The sequence below is a fragment of the Rattus norvegicus genome, chromosome 20, assembly GCF_021556685.1.
Source record: "Rattus norvegicus strain SHRSP/BbbUtx chromosome 20, alternate assembly SHRSP_T2T, whole genome shotgun sequence".
Lineage (NCBI taxonomy): Eukaryota > Metazoa > Chordata > Mammalia > Rodentia > Muridae > Rattus > Rattus norvegicus.
The window spans coordinates 22,234,117-22,260,263 of NC_141553.1; the positions used below are offsets into that span (position 1 = coordinate 22,234,117).

Below are 26,147 nucleotides of genomic sequence, written 5' to 3' on the forward strand. Positions count from 1 at the left end.
ATCACTAGCACACTCACTCACTCACACAGGAGGATCACTAGCACACTCACTCACTCACACAGGAGGATCACTAGCACACTCACTCACACAGGAGGATCACTAGCACACTCACTCACACAGGAGGATCACTAACACACTCACTCACACAGGAGGATCACTAGCACACTCACTCACACAGAACACTTGTAAGCAATATGTAATCAGCCTTTCAGTCCACGGTATTTAATGAAACTGTGGTATATGCATTTACCTTTTCTATTCTAGTTACATCTCTTGTAATTCCTGCTATCGAATAGATCTTTAAGTTTTTATTGTTGAAAGGTGCTACATGCACAGGTATAACAACACTGCGAATAGTAATTCCCTGGAAGGGTTACTTCAGCATGTAAGCCTGAGCACAAAAGTGGCTACAAATCCACACTGCAAACATGCAAGATTATATATATATATTCTTCAAGTGTTGCTTAAAATACAATCCTTCTTGCCATATCTAACACAATGAAAAGCAACTGCAATGCCCTACGGAAAACCAGCACCTGCAGGAAAAGACACAGTCTGACAAGTGCTGGCCTGTCCATTCATGACTTCGTTCGCAAACATTAAGGCTCTCCTCCTCTCCCTTCCTGTGCACTCAGTGGACGGAGTTAAGAAAACAGAGCTTACAGTGTTCTGGCTGAGCTGCACAACTACACAGCTGAACCTATTACTGGGCCTAAAAAAATACTTTCTTTCAGGGAACAAGTTTTAATGTGGATTCAAGTTCTAGACAGAATATCTGCTCTGTGGAAACAAACAAACAAACAAACAAACAATCCTTACTAAAAAGTTACTATTTTTAAAAGAGTCAACTAATGAAAGTGCCTAAAACCACTAAATCATGACAGCCCAGAAATAATCTACAAGATAAATGCACCATATACGTGTAACCTTCACAGTATCACAGTCGAAAACAACTTAAAATATTATTCACTCAACAACATTTTGACAAGATTTTTAACACTGGTTTCTTCTTAAGTTAGTAGATGTAACCCATGACAGGGAACCTATTTTATCAGTATCTTATAGCATATTGTTAATAATTTACAAAGCTTGATATATATTGAAAAGAATTTGGCATGTTCGTAAACCACTAAAGGCCTGTCAAAAACCAAGGAAACTGTGTAGCTGGGATCACGCTGTGCTGGCAACTTCTCAAACATCTGCTAAAGGTCAGATTCCCATTGCATGTGAGCAATCAGTGCAGCTACACAGTTCTCGCAGCACTCTAAGAAGCTAAACAAAGACCACTATTTTACGCAAGTAACAGAACATAATTTGGCTTTGTAATAAATTACAGCAAAGTCTACAGCTTTCTTATCTGAGAAATCACACATTTAAGTAACACTTCTGAACTTCTATTTGTCTTTTAACTTATGTTCACTGTGCTTACAAAGTATATTTATAAAACTCTACCTTTCCAAAGGTTAAAAAAATGATTTTTTCTTTTATATTAGAGAAAGTATAATATGTCCTAATCAAAAGTGAAGACAATTTTACCAGTAATTAGTTACTTTTAGAAATCTGAAGACATGTTAATAGGTTGGTTAATTCAGTGCAATTCACTCTACAGTAACTCACTCACAGTCACTAAACTTCTGGAGAGCAGTCTTGGTAAAACCTAAACTTGTACAGGAATGTTTTTGTGATGAAAAAGTCTGACACTAGTGCTGGTGAGGGGCTCAGTCATTAAGACTGCTCTTTACCCATATTGGGTGGCTTACCTATAACTAGGGTTTCCAGGAGGGCTGATGCCCTTCTCTGATCTATGAACACATAAGCTCACAAACACATAAACAGTAATTTTAATGTGACTGTCACTACATCATTCATACACACATACACACATACTCACACACATGCACACCTCAGAACATTCCATGCTCTGTAACTCAGGCAATGTGACTAGTTACTTAAACAATAGTTAAACACAAGTTACTCAAGTATTAAAAAAGTGTTGTAAGTATATGTAAGTGGTTTGGGGAGGGGTATTTGTATGCTTTAAGAAAGACATGGTGGCACTATATAGGCCACAGTGGGCTGACACTGAACTCTGTTCTCCTGACTCTGTGCCAAATGCTAGAATTATAAGCACCCACTTGGTTTTTGGTTTTTTAAAAGAAGACAGGGTTTCACTACGTAACCCTGGCTGGCCTGAAGCACACTAGTAGACCAGGCTGGCCTCCAGCGCCTTCCTCTGACTTAGTACCTGCTGAGATTGAAGGCTTCTATCACTCTGCCAGGCTCTTTCTCTCTTTGTTGCTTGGTTTGGGGAGGTCTCTACTGTGAACCTCTAACTATGCTGGAACCCTCTACACAGACCAGGCTGGCCTGGAACACAAAGAACCCCTGACTCTGTTTCCTGAATGGTGGAATTAAAGAAAGGTGTGCCCTACCATACCTGGCCTCCAGCTCTTTTGGACAAGATGTTACATTAAAGTCAAAATTAAAGTTCACATATTTTTCAAATTGTTCCCTATATATTAGCTAAATATACTGCTGTCAATTTTGATAAACATGAAAATAAATTATAAAGATTTAAAATGTCTTTTAATATAAGAAGGCAAATAAGAAGTAAACATTTTTAAACCCTGATAAACCACTTTTCCAGGGGACCAGGCAGGTAAAGGTCATTGCTTAAACACATACCATGTACAAGGTATTAAATTTAATCCAACACCAATTTTCACATTTTAATATATTTGAGAGAGAGAGAGAGAGAGAGAGAGAGAGAGAGAGAGAGAGAGAGAGAGAGAGAATGAGAATCTACACTTATGGAGGGGGTTACTGAGTGCATGGCAAAGTAAGTGTAGAGGAAAGAGGACAAAATTCTGTAAAATCAGTTCTTTCCTTCTACCTTTATTATGGTTACAAGGATCAAACTCAGTGCCCTTGGGCTTTTACCCAACCATCTGAGCCATCTCCCCAGCCTTCAATATTGTTATAATGAAAATAGAATGAAGGCCCTATGACAAATAGCTCTCAGGCAATTAGTAAGCCATTTAAATTAACACCTGACTATGTGTGACATAAACGAATGGACAGACAATAAAGTATAAAGGTGAGAGCTTGGGCCTGGAGCTGGCTCAGAAGTCAGGACGCTTGGTAACAAAGTTACAGACAGTTGTGAGCTGCGAGATGGATGGAAGCAGGGAATTCAACGAGCGACTTAATTTAAAACAGCATGACTAGCATTTGCTTTTAGAAGGGTTACAGATATGGAAAACATGAGTCCAACCAAGGGTATGAGAAATGTCTACAAGCAGGATGGGCTCCAGGGTGTGACTACAAGTCCCTGCTTTTCACACGGACAGTTAGCTAGTAGCAAAAAGTGCCTGTTATCCAGTTTCCCAGTATCTTGGAAGACAGAGAAGATAACATGATGGAAACCTGGAGATGAGTTTGGGTAGTCAATAAAGTACTCCTTAATTAGTAACAAAATTAAGATAGTATGAAGCTTTTGTCCTCTTCTAAACAAGGTATGTTGTCGCTGACTATGAAGGACAGACCAAGAGAACAATTCTGTCAGAGTCAAAAAATGACTCATCTACCTCTGGACTTCTTAGAACAACAAACATTTTCTCCTGTTTAACTACATCCAAAACTCAACCTGTAACTGAAATTGCTCTAAATTCCCCCAAAATATTAAGGAAATGTTAATATATCAACGTATAACCCAATTATTAAAGAAAAACTAAGTCAAAAGATCAGATACAAGTTTTTATAGCTTTTATAAAAATACAAGGCTCACTGGATATGGGCGTAGGTTTTTATATTTACTCTGTAGCTTTAGATTAATCCACAAATAGAAACTCACAGGCACTGACGATCTAAATGCCATGAACATCTTTACATTTTAGCTGGTAAGGGCAGTTCTAATTCCTTAAATCACCAAGGTACCTTCAAAAACCATGGCTGTCATGTTTTGCATCTCGACTGTGGTAGTTGAGTCAGAAGCAAGAGTGTAAGACTTAGAGGTTCTCTGTACCCATTGCCAGAGCCTACAGAGAAAGGTGAACCCAGGCTAGTTTGATTCTGATGACTTTTCACGGTTTTGTTTCTAAAAGAAGCTGTCTTGGTGTGATGCCCGTGCTGGTCTTTAACTCCTGGGTACGAGGGCTCAGCTCCCCTCACACTCCTCAGCATTGAAAGCTGAGACATCAGGCATGGACTTTGAGCTGCTCATCTACGGTTTTCTCCTTCTTATTACATACACTGTCTCCCGATAAGAGAATGTAAGGACTTCTTTGAAGGTTACAGAATGAGATTGCTGTCAGAATGCAGTCTGAACGATACCTAAAGGAATGGAGGTCACCTGAGGTCACCTGAGGTCATCGTTGTTAAGACAGCTTTGATCCTCAGGACACAGTGGCACTGTGCACGTCTTTTCATGGTTTTGCCTCTTCCTGAAACTCCCTTGCATTTTTTCTCCTGTTCAAGCAATCTCCTTGGTTGATTGCTTCTGAATTTTCCTCAGTCTATACACCTTCCCTACATACTTGTTGAATTGGTGACTTGAAACAGATATTTATAGCTATTCCCTACGCATCTTTAAAATATTAAACCAGAGACTTTTTCCTGGTTTATCAACTAGAGATGATCTTGCCTAAAAGAGGGTTTCAAGAGTTGAAGGAAATATGTTAAACTAAATGCCATAGTGTCTTACAATTTCTTTACTTCAGTAGATGATTCAAAAATAATGATCAATAACTTAATGACCCAGAGTCAGAGAAAGTGCAGGTAATTAAAAGGTATAGGAAAATCTTGTGGTTCTGTTACCTCTGAGTGTCAGTTGAGTCTTAGGATTCTAGAAGAGACTGTTGTGATGGCCAGCTGACGTATTCTAACTTTAATAAGCATTATTTTTTTGAGAAAAAGAATATAGACATATCGAGTATATAAAGGCAGATCTCTGTGTTATGTTTCCTTACCCAATAGTTTGAGATATATTGTAATTATTTTTATAATTAATAGAACAATGGCAAAATTACCATTGTGCTTTATAAACGATGTAGTTAAATTAATTATATTTTCTGTTGCAGTCACACCATCACTGCTGTTTTTCATATCCTGTATACTTGAAAAAATTAAATTCTTGCTTGAGAGCTGAATATGTAGAAAGATACTTTTTTATTGTGTTTATAATTACTGATAGGTTGGTAATTTAATACATTCATATGTTAATGAAAAGTTATCATTTAAAAATGTATTTATATTTGATTGATTGTTTTGCCTTCATGTATGTTTGTGTACCTGTCGAGACCAGGAGAGGGACTGGAACTCCTGGGGCTGGAGTGCTAGATGGTCGTGAGCCACCGTGTGGGTACTAGGAACTCTGGGTCCTCTGCAGAGAGATAAATGCTCACCCACACTACCATCATCTGCAGAAATCACAGTAGCCAGCTGATAAATAATGAGTTCAATAGGCATGTTGAGGTGGTGGATCTGACTGCCCCTGGTTAGAGCCCCACCCCCATCTTATCCAGTCTCGGTTCAAGTTCTCCAGAACTGCTCTCATGTGAACCTTAATACTCTGCTCTGCTCAGTTCTTGTCTTTACATTTTTAGTGCTGGTATTTCTAAATTTTTTTATTAAATAATTTTACTATGACAATTTCATACATGTATATAATGTATTTTGAATGTATCCATCCCCCATTCCCACTTCCTTATCACCCAACAATCTCTTTCCGACTTTCTTTGTCCTTTTTTATTGAGAGGGTATAGCCAATTTGTGCTACCTGAATATGAATAGATATGCTCAACTACTCAAAGCTACAGTCTAAAATTTAAATACTTAATAAAGTGTGTCCAAAATTTATGAGATACTTTTTGTTAAGCAGTACTCTATGTGTGTTAATAAATGAGCACAATGATTGACTGTCACACAGCTGGAAAGATCTTCTACAAGAGGAAATCCCTTTAAAGTGGTTAAATGAGACATAAACAAGCAAGCAAAACTCCTGACTAATGATCCAAGGATCTTATATCGTTAAGAGCTGGTTTGCCAGCAAACAAGTAAAGCAGGAAAATATCCTAGGTTTCCAGGCAGAAATAAACAGCCAATCTGGGGGATGCTAATTGCTCATTTCCTCCTAGTTCTACCTTCACGATGAGCATGAAACAGTTATCAGTTCCTCTTAGTAAACAGAGGACAGCACACAACATGGTTTCAACAATACACACAAAAGATGTATGTGAGGGCAGCGTTGTGCACACACATCTTTGTATTTGTGTCTTAACTCTCAGTCTTCTTGGTCTTCCCCAGTGCTGCTGACAGGCATGCTCTTTTGGATTTGATGGAAAGTGTGCTAAGCATATGATGCACATCAATAGATGCCTTTAATTCAAATCTAACCTCCAGAAGATGGAAAAGGACTAAAAAAAGGTACCTCTGGCAAGGTGGCCAAGACTGACAACTAGTTTCTCAGAACACACATTACAAGAACCAGCTCCACAATGCTGTCCTCTGACCTCAACAATGTGATGGGGCACACAAAGGAAACAGGGTAGTGAAAAGAAAACACTGGCACAAAAATTCTGGGAGTGCCAAACACGGTCTTGGAGTCTCACTGCTCTTTATGTAGCTTGCTCATTACGCCCAATGTCAGCATGTGCTACACTGTTTCTCTGACTAGCCTGTTCTTCAATACCTGCAGCATGTAGTGTAACTGTGTTATTATAAAGTAAATCATCTTTAATTTCGGGGTGCTTCTCCCTCCTGTCACCAAATAATATCCTATCTTCTTCAACATAACTTCTTTAACTCTGAAAATTTAATTCCAACATCGAGTACCAAGCATTAGGTGTGAACTCCACTGGATATAAGTTCGGTCCTCATATACTACTACTAATATATATACTACTAATAATATAATACTAATAATGTGTGTATAAAGACTAAAATGATGCAAATGTTTTATGAAAATTGTTATAATATTTCAAAAGGGTAGAATGGAATCCTCGTATATGGGAAAACTTTTATAAATCTGACATTCCAATTCAAAATCGGGGCCGGGTCTACTCCCACAAGACTGCCCACACTTCAGTTACCACAGCGAAGCACTGGGTTACTCAAATTTCTCTGAAGCCAATTAAGTATGCATAACAATCAGAAATTTCACAACCACCCCCTTCTCCAGTTTATTTACTGAACAATTTACAAAACCCAGGAAGAATACTAACTATTATTAGTTTATGATAACTAACACGCCCAGCATCATTATGCCCGTCCTTCCAATACACTGGGCTTTAAACATGGGAGCTTTCCAAAATCCATCTGTCATCTAGGGGTTTGTAATGGCTGATTTCTCACAGGTAAAAGACATGGCTACTGAGGGTGAACTATCTCTAGCCCTCTCCTATCCTTGGAGAATTAGGGAGCAAGAACGGAAGTTTAACTTCTAGTCAAGGTTCTTCCAGTGATCAATCCTTATCCTGCACCCTAGTAAGAGTCTTCTCACAGAACAAGGCTCAACTAGAACTATTCTAGCTCAACAAATTAAGTATTCTGCATCAGAACAACAAATAGACCATGCCACAAGTGTGTATACATTAGCTGAATACATTAACCAGCTCTCTTCACTCGAAGAATTAAAGATAAACATCAGAAAACTCTACGGCGATTTTTATATTTTAAGTCAACAGACTCCTACTATGTGGTAAGTAATGCCCCAGGCGTGGGGCTGTAGCAGAAGACTTACTATGTTGTAAGTAATGCCCCACGAGTGGGGGCTGTAGCGGGTGTCAACGTCAACTCAAATTATAAGGTATTCAACTCTACTGAATGAAAACAAGCAGAATACTTGTTATGACGGAGGAAAGAAGCAGAAAGTAAACAGAGAAAGAAAGAAAATGGTGGATTTTAGATAAAGCTTCCAAAGACAGCTGGCCAGCCCCAAATGGCAAATCTGCTGTTATTTCAACAAACTTAAAGTAAGTGAGGAACTCTTGCAAAAATCTTAGGAAAGAACATTTGACACAGAAACACACGTTAGGCTCACAAAACAAGACCACATCAAGCATATTCAAAGAATAGCAAACAAGACCACTACATAAGGAAACGTGACAGACGATGGCCTCAAAATGGAAAGTGAGCTGTAATGCCTTTCAGGCTACTACAAAGTCTGTACACTCAGCGCTTAGAAGCCTGTGGAGACTGATCACAGAGGGCACACTGACTGACTGACTGACTGACTGACTGACTGACTGCTATAGACACTACACACGTTCATGAGTATGCGAGACTAGACAGGCAGTTAGGAACCCATGTACCAAAAACTAGTTCTAGTAGGCCAGACTACTAGAACCAGTTAGAAAGATAAAGGAAAATCTAGGTAAAATATAATGGTGTTCAAATTAATACAGTAACAAAGTGGGTAAGATACGGTGAGGTTCTGGACTAATTCTGAAAGTGGAGCCACAAAGACTTTGCTAACCTTCAAGATGAAATGTGAGTCAAAAAAATTAAAGGATATCTGTAAGGAACCTGGGCAGGAACAACGATGCTATCGTTTATTGGATAGGCAGGATAAATCTGATATGGTTCAGTTATTTTAGGTACAAATGCCTAACCCCATGGTTCCTTCTAGATCTTGCCTGATAATATGCACTTCTTTTCCTTTTACATTTAACACAGTTACATATGAAAGGAGTAAGAATATGTGTGAGCTTCATAATAGTCCAGAGGTTCTCAATCTGTGGGTCACGAGCCCTTTGCAGCTCAAAGACCCTTTCACAGGGGTCACCTAAGACTCTCGGAACAGATATTTACATAACAATTCACTCTCAACAGTAGCAAGGTAGCAGTTATGAAGTTTATGGTGAGGGATCGCTGTAACGTGAAGGATCACAGCATTAAGAAGCTTAAGAACCGGGGTTGGGGATTTGGCTCAGTGGCAGAGCGCTTGCCTAGGAAGCGCAAGGCCCTGGGTTCGGTCCCCAGCTCCAAAAAGAAAGAACCAAAAAAAAAAAAAAAAAAAAAAAAAAAAAGAAGCTTAAGAACCACTGATAAAAGAGAAATGAACTCCAGACAGCTACATTTAAAATTATTTTTTTCAACTTCTTAAAGAAAAGCAGAAGGATAGGGATATGAATCCTTGATAGAATGCTTGCTTAGACCCAAATTCAAATCGTAGTACTAGAAAATAAAGAAAAAAACATTATTCTAGATATACCTTTTCATATTGTTTTTGGTACTTACCCAATACAGTGGGCAAGTATCTGGGTGTGAGGCAGAGGGGGGGGGAAGGTATTTTTATTTTATTTAGTATTTTAAATCTTTATGTGTATATATGTGTGTCTGAATGTGTTTGTATGCTGGGGAGAAGTGCTCAAAGAAACCAGAAGAGGGCATCATGATTCCCGGAAAGGTAAGCAGTTTTAAGCCACCTGACACTGGTCCTGGGAATCTAACTTGGATTGTTAATGACTGACTTCAATCAAATATCAGGTTCTTCTAAGCTCTACTGCACTTTCCTCAACTTTGTATCTCAAAGGGCGTAGTAATTATCCTAAAAACAAGTAAATGATTATGTGCTTAAGAATCAACGGAAAGATAAAACACAAATAATTTTGTTTTTTAGACAGGATCTTAGTTTGTAGCCCTGGCTGTCCTGGAACTTACACAGATGCACCTCCTGTCTCCATAATGCTGGGATTAAAGGCATGCCAACATCATGTCCTTAGTCATACAGGTGGTATAACATATTCAAAATACTCACTGTGGAATAAACTGTCTTATCTTAGAAGAACTCAATTTAGCATTACAATGATTAGCTATGTTAAAAGCTAAATCAATAAAACATTTTAGAATACAACAGAAATGCTAAAACCTGTTAAGTATTATCAGTATGAATCAATTAAACACAAATGCTAAAAAAGAGAACCATTCGCCACCTTTAAAATGTCTCTCAAATCCCTCAGGGAGCTCTGTGCTGTCTGGATGCTAAAGCTCTATTTATAGACCAAGAAGGAAAAAAAGAAGTCCTACGCTAACCAGTTTCAAAGCCATCTATATAAAATGACAGTGCATAACTAGATCCACACATCGTGCTTCCTTCTCTGCCACCCTCTGAACCTGAAGAGGCTTTAACAGATGGAACAGATGTTTCGGTCTAAGTATCATCTCTCACAAAATGGAATTAGTCACGTAGACCTCCTCCTAGACTAGAAAAATCCTGTATTCTATCTAGTAGCTCGCTGTTTCCACTACAATGATAACCTTGTCTGACATCTGAAAAGCACTCCTCTACATCAGATATACATTTCTACACAAGACATCAGCATAGCAAATAAAAGGGCTTGGAGAATTCCACTCAATATATACTAGCAACACTAGTTTTGGAAGGAAAATCATTAAGGAGGTGAGATAAAACTAAACAAGGCAGACAGTATCTGTATTTTTCATCCATTCTCGTCTCTGCAGTTTCCACAGCGATGACCACTTTAGTCTCACTCCTAGTACAAGTGAGATACTGAGCCCTTGTATGCTCTAAAGCTTGAAAACAGTTAAAGTATCAATAGGTCTAATCCATACACAAAGCCCAATACAAGTTTCAATGTCTTTTAAGAGGGATAGTGACTAAAGTCACACACATTCTCCAGTTAAGCTACCGCCATTGTATTGCTATTGATGTCTACCTGCTGGGAAATATGCCATTTTAAGATTAAAATTTTTAATTTCAGACACAACATGAAAAAGTACACCTTGGAGTCAAACAAAAGTACTTCATACAATGTTGGACATGGTGATTCTGTCTTTTAAAGCAGAGGCAGACATATCTCTGAAGGGTAAGGATAGACTGGTAATATAGTAAGTTCCTGGGCTACTTAGAGTATTTAGTACTTAGTAAGAGCCTTCCTAAAAAAAAAAAATAAAAAAAAAAAAAGACCAAAATGAAAGCCAAAAAGTAGCAGTTATAGACAGATTTGCAACTATTACATCAAATGCTGGGGTGTGGAACTAGAAGTAGCATGAACAGAAGATGAAAACCAGAGTCTCCCAACTTGGGAAAGATGCACAGCCACAGATAAATGACTGTTACAGTCGAGGTGAGGCTCCAGATGAGACTGAAGTCCCCAAAGGCAACTGGTTTCCTACAACACTAAACGTTACTACGTCTATAGGACATGTGTTAGAGTCAGATGCAGGGCCGAGGTGACACACTGAGACTGAAGAATGAATGACCAATGCCTACGTGCTGTATCTATACCCACAGAAAGAAGTACAAGGTAGATTAACAAACCAGTTTTGAAAGCAGAATATAAGTAGGCAAGAGACTAACCTCACTTATCAAATTAAAAAATATTTAACTATATTTAAGGAAAAATAACAGTTCAAAAGAACTTCAATTGTGGTGTTATAGAACGTAGGGACAAAGGTTAAAAAAGAATGTAAAAAATTGAGTATCATGGCTCATAGCTGTAAGCTAAGCACCAGAATCCTGACCACGAATTCATGGCCAGCCTGGGCTACACAGTAAATTCTAGGCCTGATGTAGAGAATAAAGGCCTGTTTGGGGGTTGGAGAAACGGCTTAGTGTTAACAGTACTGTCCGCTCTTGCAGGCCACAGGTTCAATGCTCAACCCCATGTGGTGGCTTACAAACCATCTGTTACCCAGTCCCATGGGATCCAGCACTCTCTTTTTAGTTCTGCAACCATACCAGACACATTTCTGGTGTGTATACATACATGAAACAGGCACAAATAGAATAATAAATAAATCTAAAAAGACCTTATTTCAATGTATCAACCACACCCTCACACATATTCCAAAATTAAAGGATCTGTTTTGACTTTCAAAGTTTGCACACTAAAAGCCATTTGAAGAAAGTAATATGGAAGAATAGCAGGAGACAATTAGATACAGAATCAGAAACTTGTATTCATATCCCTGCCCTGATACTGTTTCTGTGATTTCGGAATTCTCAAGTTCCTTTATTTTTGAAAGGTTAAGGAAACAGACATCATGCCAGGCATGGTGCTGCACGGCTGCACAGATACCAGGAGGTAGAGGCAGGTGGGTCTCTGTGAGTTCAAGGCCAGCCTTGTTGACATAGTGTTCCAGGCTAGTCTCAGTGTGACCATGACGATTTTCACAGCATTGTCACTGAACCATGGGAATTTTAAAAGACTAGTAAATTACTGTCTGTGCAGCTCAATAAACATTACAAGATCCCAGAACTCAATGTTCTGTCCAGTTCATAAAATGAGCTCTGACTACAAACGGAACACTAAACTTGATTCACAGCAGCCTCATAGGACTACAAATACCCAATGTACGCACTTAGAAATTTTCTAGTGAGTGTTTCTGTACACTCAGTGTTTTCTCCACGAGAAGGTAGTTTTTCTGCCCACATGGGAAGATTAAGTCCATTCTACGATTTGCAAAGAGCCTTAAGAGACAACATTAAGTGAAAGCACAGATGAGGAGGTGATCACGGTGAGTGATTAAGCTCCCCTCCCTCCTGCAAAAGCTGACTGTATGACACTGATCCACACAACAGATGCATTCTACTCTAAAAGATTAAGGCTATGTTCTAAAATACTTTCTCTCTTTGGGGATTAAACCCAGGGCCTCATACACATGAAGCACAAGCTCTACCACTGACCTACAACCAAGTCCCTAAAATATTTCTAACATGATTCTGAATCTATAAAGTAAAATTTGGTGACTGAATCATTAACAACACTCCAGATGATAAACCCAAACCAGATTCATCATTGTTACAGCATTAACTTATAGACAAAAATTTAAAATTATAACTCGGAAGGATCTGATTCTCATATAAACCAGACATGAAAAGTTTAGTCATGGGTGCTTAGAAACAAATCCAAAAAGGAACAGCAGAGCCAAAACTCACCAAAAAATGCACACATACAACAAACCAAAACCAAGGAAGAAGGCCTTCTGCGGTGGCTTTGTAACCCAAGTCCTGAGGAAATGGAGGCAGGAGACTGCATGAGTTCTAAGACAGCCTCCTTTCCAGTGAGCTCCAGGCAAGCCTGAGACACTGTGAGACTCTGCCCAAATCCAACAATAACTACACAGATTTACTCTGTGTAAATTAAGAATCACTAAATCCTAGAACTCAGGAAGCAGAGACGGTGGATCTCTTTAAGTCCAAGGACAGCCTGGTCTACACAGTATTCCAGAACAGCCAGGACTGCATAGATACCATCACAGACAGACAGACAGACAGACAGACAGACACACACACACACACACACACACACACACACAGAGAGAGAGACCATAGAAGTAGTGAACACACCAATTACACCAAATACACTCCCCATATATGGAGAATTTAAAGAAATAATCTAATGAATTAGTGTCTTCTAAGAAATTTTCTTTATTACATAACTCAAGTTACTCTGACACGAGCTTTAATTTAAAGATAAAGACCCTAACTTACAGAACATCACATACCTACCTTTGATCTGTCAAATTAAAAATTCAATAACACACTTGGATGACCCCAATGAAGCCCAGGATGTTTGTGTACAGATCCCACATATGTGCACTGTGAACGGAAGCCAGAGGACAACCCCAGCTGTTGTTCCTCAAGTGCAAGGCACCTGTTTGTTTTTAATTCTTTACTTTTTGAAAACATCTCCTATGCACAGGAGACTTTGGATGGAGTTGGCCCTCTGCTATCAAGGGATCAAAGAGCAAGATTGGGTTGGGGTCATCAGACTGGCACGCCTAGTGTCTACTGGCCCAGATCTCAGTGGCCACCTTTCTCTTTTTTCTTTTGAGACAGACCTTTCACTGGCCCAGAACTGGTAGAGGCAGCTAGGCTGCATGCCAGCCTGCTGGCCAGTGCACCCCAGAGAGTCTGCCTGTCTCTGCCTTCTCAGGGCTGGAATTTCAAGTGTGCTCCACCACACTTGGCTTTACTGAGGGAGGTCCAGGGGGAGTCACGCCCAAGTCTTCACATTTGCTTGCTGTGCTGTTTACAGTTTAAAGACTATTACCACCCTAGGTTAATAACACAGCCTTTCATGAAAATATGTCCAAGAAGACACATTTCTTTTCCTTTCCAAATGTATCTGCTAAAATAGACATATTACCAGAACTGGATTCTTTTCTTAATTTCGTATTAACAGGTCAGAAACGTAAGGAACATTGCGACCATCCAGTTATTGACTTACTAAGTCATCTGAACAATACACTACTACTTTCACCAAAAAACTAAATGGGTGACTAAAACCTCAAGTGCATAAAGAAATGTATACATAATTTAAGACCTCATATCATAGCTTGCACCTCAGAAATCCAAGATGGATGCAGTGGCACATACTTGCCTATAATCCCAGCTATTTGAGACGCTGGGGCATAAAGCACTTTTGAGTCCAGAAATTCAAGACCAGCCTGGACAACAGGCAAAATTTCATCTTAGAAAGAAAATCTTACTTCTGTCATCCCCAAGAAATACTATCTAGAAGTCACAGTGTTTACAGAAGACAATTCTGATCCCATAGTAACATACAATAGGCACACCATAATAAAGGCCAACTGAGCATTTTTTAAAAATGTAGCTGAAACTAAAATTATATTAACACTGGTGCTAAAGCGTTCAACATTCCATGGGTTTAAATAATATGTGAGGAACACTTGGAAAGATATAAAAACTATAGGATTTAGAATGAAAAGTGAAACGTAGTAACAAATCACTTGCCAAATTGTTGAAGGAAAGCAGAGAGTCACACTGTTCAGCATGGACTTTTGTCCATTAAAACTTACATAAAATGAAATGTCCACACACCAAGGTATATAACCAATAATTGAGAGAGAAGTTTAATGTATATAAACAATCTGTCACCTCCTGCAACTCCTTTCTCTTTTCCCAGCCAAGTGTTATGAGCCACAGGTAACTGCATATTTAATAGAAAGAGGGTCTTGATTGTAACCCCAGCAGGCCTGGGACTTGACATCTTCCCGCATGACACTCCCAAGTGCTTGGATTATACCCACTCAAAACAGTGACTGGCTGACAACTGTTACTTCTAAGCAACCACCTTAGTGTCTTGCTATTTGCAAAAAGAAAAGGAAAAAAAGGGCAACTGGCATATGCTTATTCCCTCTGTATCCCTTGGTATCCCCTTTCTTTCCAACTGCCCTTTCGATGTTCCAGAACGCGACTGTCTCCTATACTATCCAATGTGAAATCCGTTCCTAACTCTCGGGCTCGTAGGAACATAGTACAGCACAAAATCCTGCTCCACGTTCGCTTCAGTATCCAAGCCATTATCCAAGAATCCTCCACATAAAATCTTCACTCTTCACATGAAAGCCGAAAGAGAACTGAGTTCAGTGCATCTTCACACAAACGCAAAGCCATGATTGTATGTTAAGCTATCACACGTAAACATTAGGATACATAAAGTTTGAAGGTTATTTTACTCCATTTGCACAAAGAATGACCATGCAGAGTTTTCCTTTAAGTATTGGGAACTAAGCCTATTTTACAGGGTTAAATTAATAATACAGTGTGCAAGGAACTATGAAACTGATAGAAGGTAGGAATGGTTTGCAAGAACATACTCGAAACTTGAAACAACTATATCAAAATGGTGATTATTTTTGCATTTTATGGTGGATTTGATCTAAATGCAAGGGGAAATATTTTAAGCTCACAGGAGAAAATGAATCACTCAAGTCGCTATGAATTTCACAAATTATGTATTTGCTGAAGATCGTTTAGTCAATTCCCTATCTCTACTCTTGCCCATCACCCTAATCCCACTCCGTAATGAGAATGCACTTGCAACCAACTGAGCGTATCCTGGCAAAAAATCATAAATACACACTTATACTCCTGAAAAGTAACACTGATAATGTCCTAAGTGACCAATAAATTTGAGGGAGGTACGTAGAAGTGGTAAATACCCTTCAAACCCTTAATTTACACTATCTCTACCCTTCCCTTCAAACCCTTAATTTACACTATCTCTAGCCTTTGTGAAGCCATACAAAACTCAGGAGAGGGAACTCTAAGCGCTGTTTCTAACAACAGCAAGTACAAAATGATGGAGAAAGGAAGGAATAATTTCGATTATCCTTCATACCAAAACTATTCCCATCGTTTCCGGCTAGAAACCCAAGCGCAGGATGGGTTTGCCCGGCAGAGGACGGAGTCGGGATCGTGGCGGCGCTCCCCTTGCCGGACCCTCCCGCCCCACCTGCCGCGAGCCCGCCCTCCCGCCCGCCCGCCCGCACGCTCGCCCGCCCGCTCGCTCGCCCGCACCCCGGGGCTGCGCTGCCCGCCCGCCCCGCGCAGAGGGGCGTGCCGCCCGCCAGCTCTCACCGCCAGGTCCGGGTGGCCGCGGTCGCGGTGGGACACGGCTCGGATGACCCCCGCCCGCCAGCCGCGCCCGCAGCCGCTCTGCCCGCGCTCGGGACGCGCGTCCTCGCCGGCCGCCACGCACAGGAACCGCTTTCCCACTAGCTCGGGCCGGGTCTCCACCGCCATGGCCGCCGCTGCGCCGGGAACAAGCGCGGCCCGCTCCTACCGGCCGCCCATGCTAAGGAGCCGACCGCCGGCGAGGCAGGCCGCGAGCGAGAGCTCCCCTGCACGCTCGGCGACCCGGAGCCGCGCCACCCACGGCCTCACGCGCGGCCCACAGGCAAACTGACAGGAATGTGCGCGCGGCCGGTACCCCTCCGCCCTCCCGGCCGCGCCGCGTGTCCTTCCGCGGGCGGGGGAGCCGGGGTCGGCGGGCGCCGCCAAGTAGTGCCGCCCACGGGCTGTGCTGCCGCCGGGAGCGGTGGCAGCCGAGGGACAGCGGCCCGGCAGCTTCTGCAGCTCCGTCTGCGCCCCCTCGGAGGGGCGAGTGCGGGGACAGGGCTCGGCTCCCACGCGCCGTCGCTGAGCCAACTCCGGGAGGTCCGCATGTCAGGAGCGACGGCCGTGAGAACACATAGCGCCGTCGTCAAGGAGCCCGAATCCCCACGCGGCCCTGGGCGAGCCGCGCCGCCCACCCCACCGCGCCCCCTCAGCGGCCGGCGGCTCTAAACCAGCATTCCTCCCGGTGGCAATTCTGATTCCGTGTTGGAGCTGTTCGGAGATTTACACCTCCTGCCGCCTTCTTACAGGAACGCTAGACACTCCACCGCGAGCTGTTACCGACATCCTTAAATTTCACAAACTGTCTCAGAGCCAACCCGAGTACTCCGAGTACTAGAACACAGTCAGGTAATAAAACGGAAAGCTCCAGAGTCAGTTACTGGAAAAGACCATGGAAAGAAAAGAGTCTTAGCCAATCACACTTGAAGAAAATAAATGATGTTGACTTCCCGTCCAATCACAACAGGACTTTATAACCCAGACAAAGACAGCTAGGAATTCCTCTTCTGATCGTGCCTCAGTTCTCACAAGCAACTCTCTTTCAAGAGACCAGTGAGAAGTTTGACGACGGGCATGCTTTACAGGCTTGTATTTTAAAGATCTGTGAAAACATGAATCTAAATTCAATCTGCCATTTTCCAGGGATTATCATCTCCAAAAATTCATCTAATCCTATGAAAATCTCTTCCTACCCTTCCCTCAGTGCTTTCTGAAAACCCTTATAACAGCACTCTTAAGTTCTTGTAAACCATTTGAGCTAAACTGTTAAAGCTGCAGACAAGACAGTGGTGGTGGAAGAGAAGGAAACTGCAAGTCTCAGTTGAATAGATCAGTCTCATTTTACTTATCTAAGGAGAAACAAAATTGTTGGGCATAAAGGAGAACTATGCTGGAGCTGCGTGCTGGCGGCTCAGGATTTCTTAATTCCCACCTAAGGTTAATAAACCCAATAAAACGAGCCACTGGAAAAAAGTGCACACATGTAAAGCCTTTTAAATGGTCTCATATTCAAATACCAAACCATGATACCATAATACAAGGAAGGCGGTCCTCGTATTAATAAGAAGCATGTAAGTACCGGAAAACCGACATTTCGGAGAGAAGGCTTTCACAGCCCACATATCCATCCCCACAGCAGTTTTTCTTACTAATGATGGGGGCTCACTCTAAACTCATCCTCTTGCTTTTCTCAAGTGTGGGGGTTACAAGTGTGTGCCACCAGAAGGAGCTTTAATGTATTTAAGAAGTATAGCTCAAACTGTCTCCTACAACCCCAATACTAGAGCCAACATTTGGGTTTCGGGCCAATCTGTGGCTAGGCTACCTTGAGAAACCTGAAATACATGTTTTTCCAAAGACCTTAAAAGTTTTTGTATTTTGTTTTTGAGTTTGTTTGCTGGCATTTGATTTTGTTTTTAAAGGAGTATGTATATTGCTTAATTGTACTAGCAAATCCTAACTGTGAACAATATGGAATTAAATGTTTTAACATCAACTTCCAAACCTTGGTATAATGATTAGTATGTATTGTTAATTTAACAGTCAAGGATCCTACGGCAGTTCACAGCAGCCGCGCCTGTAGGCTCACCTGTGAGGGATTATCTAGATTAGATGGCGCTAATTAGACCCTTCTTACTGCAGGCGGAGGAGCCCACAGACTGGCCACTTAGCTCTGTGCAAAGGGAGTAAGACGAGTAATCTTCATCCTCCTCCGAGCCTGATGTGGGAGCCTGAAGTTCCTGACATTCTTACCATCATATCCTCCCAGACTGTGCAGCCCTGACTGTGAGCCAAACAGGGAAGGGCAGAGGGATGAGGAGGCAGGGATGACGGAGCCTTTCACCACTGCTCTGCTTCCATGCGGGTATTCTGTCACAGTAACAGGAAAAGCAACTAAATACCCTTAGAATACTGTGCTTCATTTATGAGTTTCCTTAATTTATAAAGATGCTCAGGTCATGTAAGGTAGCACACACCTTGAATCCCAGTACCTGGTAGTCAGGGACAGGCCGATCTCTGAGTTCAAGGCCAGCATGGTCTACAGAACAAGTTCTGCTTCCAGCATCTAGGAGCCCTTGCTGTGAGAAGATCGTATTATGAAACAGATTAATGGATGAATATGGTACAGTGTCTTTTCCTTCTTTGGAGACAAGGTCTTCCCCCCATGTAGCCCAGTCTGGCCTGAACTCCGGATCCTCCTGCTTCAGTTTCTGGAATACTGGCTTCAGGATAATTCACCACCACACATACCTTTTCTTTCTCCAACCAGAGAGAGCTCGGACTTTGTAAATCAAGAACAGGGAGTCCCTGTTGTGCCTACTGCTCATTTGCTGCCTTCATGTCATGCTGTATTCTCCCATTTCACCAGACCTACCTACGGCTTAAACACCTTCAAGCATGGGCTGCAGCATCAGGGCAAGGCTGTGCCAAGAGAATCTCAAAAGAACAGACATACATAAAGAGTTACAATTCCCAAGCAAAGCCTTTATTTCATTAACAAACCACCAGTCTGATACCAACTCCAAAGCCTTCCTCTGAGAGCCTATACAAACGCCTTCGTGCCCCATCTTTGCAGGAGCCAACAGAAGAGTCTGCTTTCCGCCTTCTTGATGGGAGGGGGAGGGGAAATACAAAAGGAAGGAAGGAAGGAGTAACCAACTAGCAAACTGAACTGAAGCTTCTAACTGTGCATTCTCTACTGATGGTCACTACTCTCTATTTATAGTGCGGCCGCACAGGAACCCACAACTTGTTAACTTCCTCATTTAGACTTGACGTTTACTAATAAAGCACTAGAAGTTTAGAATAAATAACAAGGCAAAAAAAATTCATACTCTGCTCAAAGAGGAACCCCAAGAAACAAAGGAATGGAAACAAAGGAAGGACCACACTAAGCCCCTCCCTCCCTGCCTCCCTCCCTCTCTCCCTGCCCCCCCCCCCCGTGGTGTCTTCCAGCAAGTTCTGTACATACAGATGAGGTTCCTCCAGGGCCCGGAATCTCCAGCCTAGTTCTGTCCACACTCCAACAAATCCACGGAGTTGAGGACTTAGATTAAAGCTAAAACTGAGGCTGGAGACCAGGCTCAACGACCACAAGGACTCAGTTTCAATTTCCAGCACTCTCGCACCACACTGTGGCTCCTAACCATCTGTAACTCGTGTTCCAAAGATACCAAGAATGCACATACATACATGCAGGCACAATAGTCATATACATAAAATAAATCTTAAAACGATAAATCCTATCTAACTCAAAAATCTACTTCTCCAGACGCAGTGGGACTTCTTTACGTACTGAAGACCCTTTGCTGCCCCAAAGCTTGGAGGTCCACTGCTCAGAATTAATGGGAGTTGATTTGAAGGAACAAAAACAAACCCAGGCAGGGACGTCATCTTTAGTCACTGCTTCCTTTGGTTCATCTCGAAAAGTTCCATGATTATACATAATGAGGTTTACAGCCTACTGCAAAACACAAACATGGCATGAAGCAAACTGCTGCACGCAGAGTAAAGCACTGTGCACCAGCTCCACGTGGGCTTCGCTACTGCAATCATTTATTCAGGTCAAAGGAGCAGATAAGGAACTTCCATTCCAGAGCCTGTCTTTACGGAAGCCAGGACCTGGAAGTCCTGGGCTTCACTTTACAGCCAGCTGGCACTGAGGAATACTGAACCTCAAAAATGTCTTAACTACAGACTTAAAATTCAACCAACGTATTTGTTAACTTTGAGTTGCTGGGGAGCACAGTATAATGCTACCTAATATTAAATAACCAGTATCATTTAAATAACGAATGCCTCAAATTAGCCAAACCTGGTCATTTCATTTCAAAATTTTTAAGGTGTAGCCGGGTGCGCTGGAGAGATGTCTCAGAGGACCCGGGTTCAGTTCCCAGCCCATCTGCCACCAACTCCTGAAAACTCCATCTTCAAGGTCATCATTTCTAATATTTGGGTCATTCAGCAATTAGCAAAGTGGTCTCATGTCAAATCCAAGCCGGAAAAATGCTCAGTGACTGGGCAGCCCCGTTCACCGGTCGGCGGCAGTGTGAGCTGGCAGTTCATTTCCCCCAAGTGGCTCACAGGATATACAGAGCCGTCCTCCCTACACTCACAATGACAACAGACATACTGCATAACCAACAGGTTCTTTTCAGAGACTAATTACTTGATGGGAGTGGCATGTGCCAGCCCTTGAGCTGGCCTCTTATTAATATACCTATTAACAGTACAACTTGGTGGGAGTCCTGTGACCTTTTCAAACAGCCTCACATTGTACGCTGGTCATGTTCTTCTACCCTTGTGCTACGCACACCCACTCCCGACTTTCAAGTCAAAGTTTCCACATAGGAAAGCTGACATTCAATTTCTGTCTTTCTGAGTCTGACTTAGTGCAGTGGGACAGTGCTCTCCAGTTCCAGTCATCCCTCTGCAAGACACTAGGCCTCGTTGTTCTTTATGGACGGACAGTATCGCAGGTGAGTTCATCTCATTCTCTCTGTCCATTCTTCTGTCATCAGGAGCACGCCACATGACGGCTGTGACCAGTGAGAGAAAATAAACCGGAGCGTGCAGGTATCCCTTCTGTGCACCTGCTTCCTTCTGTCTGGATACAAACCCACCCAGGCATGGGAGAGCTGTCTCGGACGGCACTCTATTTTTAACCTTTTGAAGACCCTCCATTCTGTTTCTTGTGTGGCTCACTTACTCATCTGCACCTCTGCCTTCAGCGGACAAAGGTTCTTTCTCTGCGCATTCTTTTCAACATTTGTTGTATTGTGTTGTTTCGATAAACAGCCATTCTCACTAGGATGAGACACTATGACATCATAACTGGGATTTGCATTTCCCTAACAGTTGATGGCACGGAATATTTTTAATATGACGTATTTACTGCCTGAGGCATCTATTCAGGCCATCTTCCCATGATGTCATTAAACTACTTGCTATTCTGTTTTTACGTTTTTGAGTTGGTACGGTTTCTAGGTATCACATCTGTCAGGAGTCTGGCAGACACTGAAGGCGGTCTCTTACCTTCTGACAGAGTCCTTTGCTGGGCAGAAGCTTCTCAGTCTGTCCTAATCCATTTACACAATGGATTTATAAACAGCAAGACAGCTTTACTCTCCAAGACTGGTGGTAAAACTATTCCATCAAAACAGAATCAGAACTAACCGAAAATGAACATCTCTCACAGGTAAAAAGTTACATTTAGAACCTCTAATTTAGTATAACTTGATATCCTTCTTTATGTATAGTAGCTTACAAAATATTTTTACTGTAAAAGATATATATTAAAAAGGATAGTTTTATTTGCTTGTGTACATGTAAGTGTATACAGTTTAATTTTTTTTTTTTTACATTCACATTTCAAGAAACTTTATTTTACAGCCTTGGGTCAGACCTAGAAATATAGTAGGTAAATCCTTTGGTGTTTTCTTCTAGTCATATTTTACTTTAAAATTTTATGCTTAAAAGTTGTAATTTGTGGGGTTGGGGATTTAGCTCAGTGGTAGAGCACTTGCCTAGCAAGCGAAAGGCCCTGGGTTCGGTCCTCAGCTCCAAAAAAACAAAAACAAAACAAAAAAAAAGTTGTAATTTGTTAATGTATCCCTTATGAAAGAAACCCAAAACAGACTGGGGGACAGGGACTACAGTGCGAGACAGGAACTACGGTGGGGGACATGGCTATCCGATGCAGGTAAGAGCACTCTATTGGCTGTTTGATTTTTTTACTCCCCCACTCCCCACCTACAAACAAAGTTCCTGGAGAGCAGGGAAACACTTTTCTTTACTGGACTGTGTTAGGAGTTACTCAGAAATGTCAGAAAGCCACGGAAGCAGTGAACTCTACTTGAAAAAGTTCATGTAGTTGTGGTTAAAGATCCTGAACCCATTAGTTTTAATACTGGATATAAAAATTTATTAAATTCCTCCAAAATTATTCATAGTATCTACTGCTGAGGTTGGAAACTATGATCCTGGAGGGAAGAACAGAGTTCTAAGTCTAAAGGAGAAGCAGATGATAGAGGGGAGAGAAACACAGCTTGCACAAACCCAACACCCATCCTAGGACGAGAGCAAGGACTCAATTCCCACCGCTGCAAACCTCGACATCTCCCCAACTATACTCTACCACTAGAAGGGCCGAGCAAAGCCTGTAAGATCCTTTCTGGAATACAGATGTGCACTCCAGTTCAAGAAAGCCTACAGCAGCTCCATCAGAACTTTCTAGCACATCGACGACACCCACTGATGAGGCACTGAAGGCAACCAGACTCACAGAATAACAAACCCTTAAACTCTCATCATCCTCCCCCAACCCCGTTCAAAAACATGGCTGAAAGCCAAACAAACTTTTGAGACAAATCTTTGTCAGAAGGAAGCACAATCCAGACAAACTCAGAGAGAGTTAAATGTTGGCACCATCAGACAAGGGACATAAAGTAATTATGAATGATAACAGGTAATTGTGCTCACAATCAGGTAAAAACAATGAGGAAAAACTACGTGAATCAAATGTTAAACCAGGCAACAAGAAGGAAAACACCAACACTAAAGGCCTCATGTACTATTTGCTTACCTGGAAACCAGGTTTTACAGGAAAAAAGCAGAATAAAGGTTTTACTCTTGTTATCTATAAGTTGTCAATAATAGGCCGGTGGTCTACCATCTTCCAAAGCTGATGCCTATTTCTTTTTTTTTTTTTTTGGTTCTTTTTTTCGGAGCTGGGGACCGAACCCAGGGCCTTGCGCTTCCTAGGCAAGCGCTCTACCACTGAGCTAAATCCCCAACCCCCCTGATGCCTATTTCTTAACCTCAACTTTTTTCTCAATACTACTAAACCATGTGATCTTGCTGACTTCTATGGAAATAAACATAATATATTCAGAATTTTGGACATATTCCCACATACTGAGAACTTTTGAAACTTAAAAGGTAACGCTGTGGAATGCTTGTCCTCTCAAAGCACAGCTATCACCCTCTTGAACTATCATGAAGTCACCTTTAATAGACCTGCCCAAGCCCACCATTAACTTCCCACCTCCGAGTAGAAAGGGGCCCTCCCCAACGATTTATAAACAGTTAACTGATTAGGAGGTAGAGTTCTTGAGGCTCTACCCTCCTGAGACCTTGCCCATAACCAAGGATTTGTAGACAGTTAACAGTTGCCCTGTAGGAAGAGGTTCACAAGCCTCCCCCAGGATTTACAGGCAGTTAACACTAACTGGGGGAGGGGCTCATCCGGCCCCGCCCAACCCACGGAGGCCCCGCCCCTTCCTGCGGAGTTATAAACAGTATGTTGGGGGAGGAGCTTATGAGGCCCCACCCCTCTTTGAGGTCTTTGGAGGTTGACAGTTGCTGGGGCAGAAAAGCTCACAAGGTCCCCAGAATTTCTCTGCAGTTAACAGTTACTAGGAGGAATTGGGCTTTTTTCCCCCCCTGGGACCCATACCCAAAGGTCTATACTTCTGTAGGTAAACCCAATTTTACTCACTAATTCCGAAGCACCACTTGGGTGGAGTCCTTTCCTTTGTGGAGTGAGCAGACATATGTTAATTCTCCCCAAATCTAAGTTTGCACAAGACATGATTTTAACAGAAGCTTAGGTTCTTGGAAACATAGCATTCTGAATGGGGAACAAAGAAAGAGCACTAAGAAACTCCAGCTGATCTGGAACCCTGCCTAACATACACAAAACCTCTGCCCTAGAACCAGATGTTCCCAAGGTCTCAGTTTTCTTTGGGAAAGAAAGATATATACGTACATAGGGAATGATTGGCAACACTGCTGTATGCTGGATTTTAGGGCCAAAGCAATAATACAATAATAGTAACTACATCCAAAGCTTTTCATCCTCTCCAGAATTAACTGCTGACAACACCAACCTGTGTTTAGACTTTACTGTGACGGCTGTGGAATATTCGTGAAGGACGTTTGGGGAGCTGAAGAGTGGGCTCAGTGACTAAGAGCGCTTGCTTCTCCTTCGAAGGACGTGGGTTTAGTTCCCAGCACTCTACGAGGCAGACCACAATTGCCTGTAACTCCAGCTTTGTAAGGGATTTGACTCCCTCTCCTGGCCTCCACAGACACACGAGCATATACATGGTACATGCACACGTGTGCACACACACACACACACACACACACACACACACACACTAGATGGGTAGACACCACACATAGGAGGGGTCACTAACCCATGCGGTTGGAGGAGTGAGCAGGGAAGTTGTGGTCTTGCAAGCCTGCAGATGGTGCAAATGCAAGAAGCAGAGAGTTTCATTCTTTGGTTTTACGAAGGCACTGATGCATGTGACTGCATCTGTCGGGCCATAGGCCTATGGAACGGGGCAGAGGCTGCACACCTACCCATGCATGAGCAGAGAGGCCAGAAGGCAGCACTGGATCCCTGGGAGCTGAGGTTACAAGCATTTGCATGACACCCAGCTTTAACGGGGATGGGAATACTCATGTTTACACAGAAAGCAACCTCTCTAGCTCCTAGGAAGTGCCATGATGAAACTGAGGAGGTATGACCAGAGCTGGGACAGTTAGTGGAACAAGGGGGGACCTGAGGACACAGGAAGAAGGGTACAGGTGAGAGTGGTGAAGAGGAAGGAAGTCATATTGGCTGGTGCTGGTACATCATGACAAAGACAGGTCTTCTGAGGTTTGAATTTTAGACTAGAGGCAAGCAGACCTTGAACGTGCCTTTAAGCAAAGGAATGAGAGCTGCACAGAGAACAATAGATCTGCCTGCAGCATGAGAAATGGATGAGGGGACTAGTGAAGAGGGTGTTGAAACTGATAACTTACTCTCACTTGAAACTTTTAACACCACCCACAAAGGGCACCTCACCACAGGCAATCAAAAATGTGTGAATCTCTGTGTGTGTGGTGCACACCATTAGTCCCAGCCCTCAGAAAGCAGACAAGGGGATCTCTGAGTCTGAGGCCAGCCTGGGCTACATTGTGAGACCTCATCTCAAAAATGGCCCACATGTCTCCACCTACAAAGACTCCCAGGGCTGAAGAGGTGGCTCAGTGGTTAAGAGCACTGACTGCTCATCCAGGTCCTGAGTTCAATTCCCAGCAACCACACAGTGGCTCACACCCACTCCCTCTCACTGCATGTCCCCACACAGCCCCCTTTCTCTTGCTTTATATTACAATCACATTCCCCTCATTGTCCCCAGACCCCCGACTCAGTATTACCCTAACTAACGTGCAGCTGATTTACCTCACACAAAGAAGC

At 42.3% G+C, this 26,147-nt stretch overlaps 1 protein-coding gene across 14 annotated transcripts in view; it reads right to left on the bottom strand.

The window, feature by feature from the left end:
• Positions 1 to 26,147, bottom strand: part of Jmjd1c (jumonji domain containing 1C) — a 162,155-nt gene that overhangs the window by 114,214 nt on the left and 21,794 nt on the right. For 3 of the 14 annotated variants that reach the window (XM_087596799.1, XM_087596781.1, XM_087596794.1), the window contains exon 1: positions 16,352 to 16,680. The exons of 10 other annotated variants lie outside the window; for them this stretch is intronic. Coding sequence is in view for 2 of the 4 variants with exons in the window: in XM_087596781.1 (XP_087452907.1) it covers positions 16,352 to 16,516 (165 nt within the window). In the remaining 2 variants the exon portion in view is untranslated. Of the gene's footprint in view, positions 1 to 16,351; positions 16,687 to 26,147 lie in introns of those variants that run through there. One more of the 14 variants, NM_001191719.4, reaches the window with a different exon arrangement.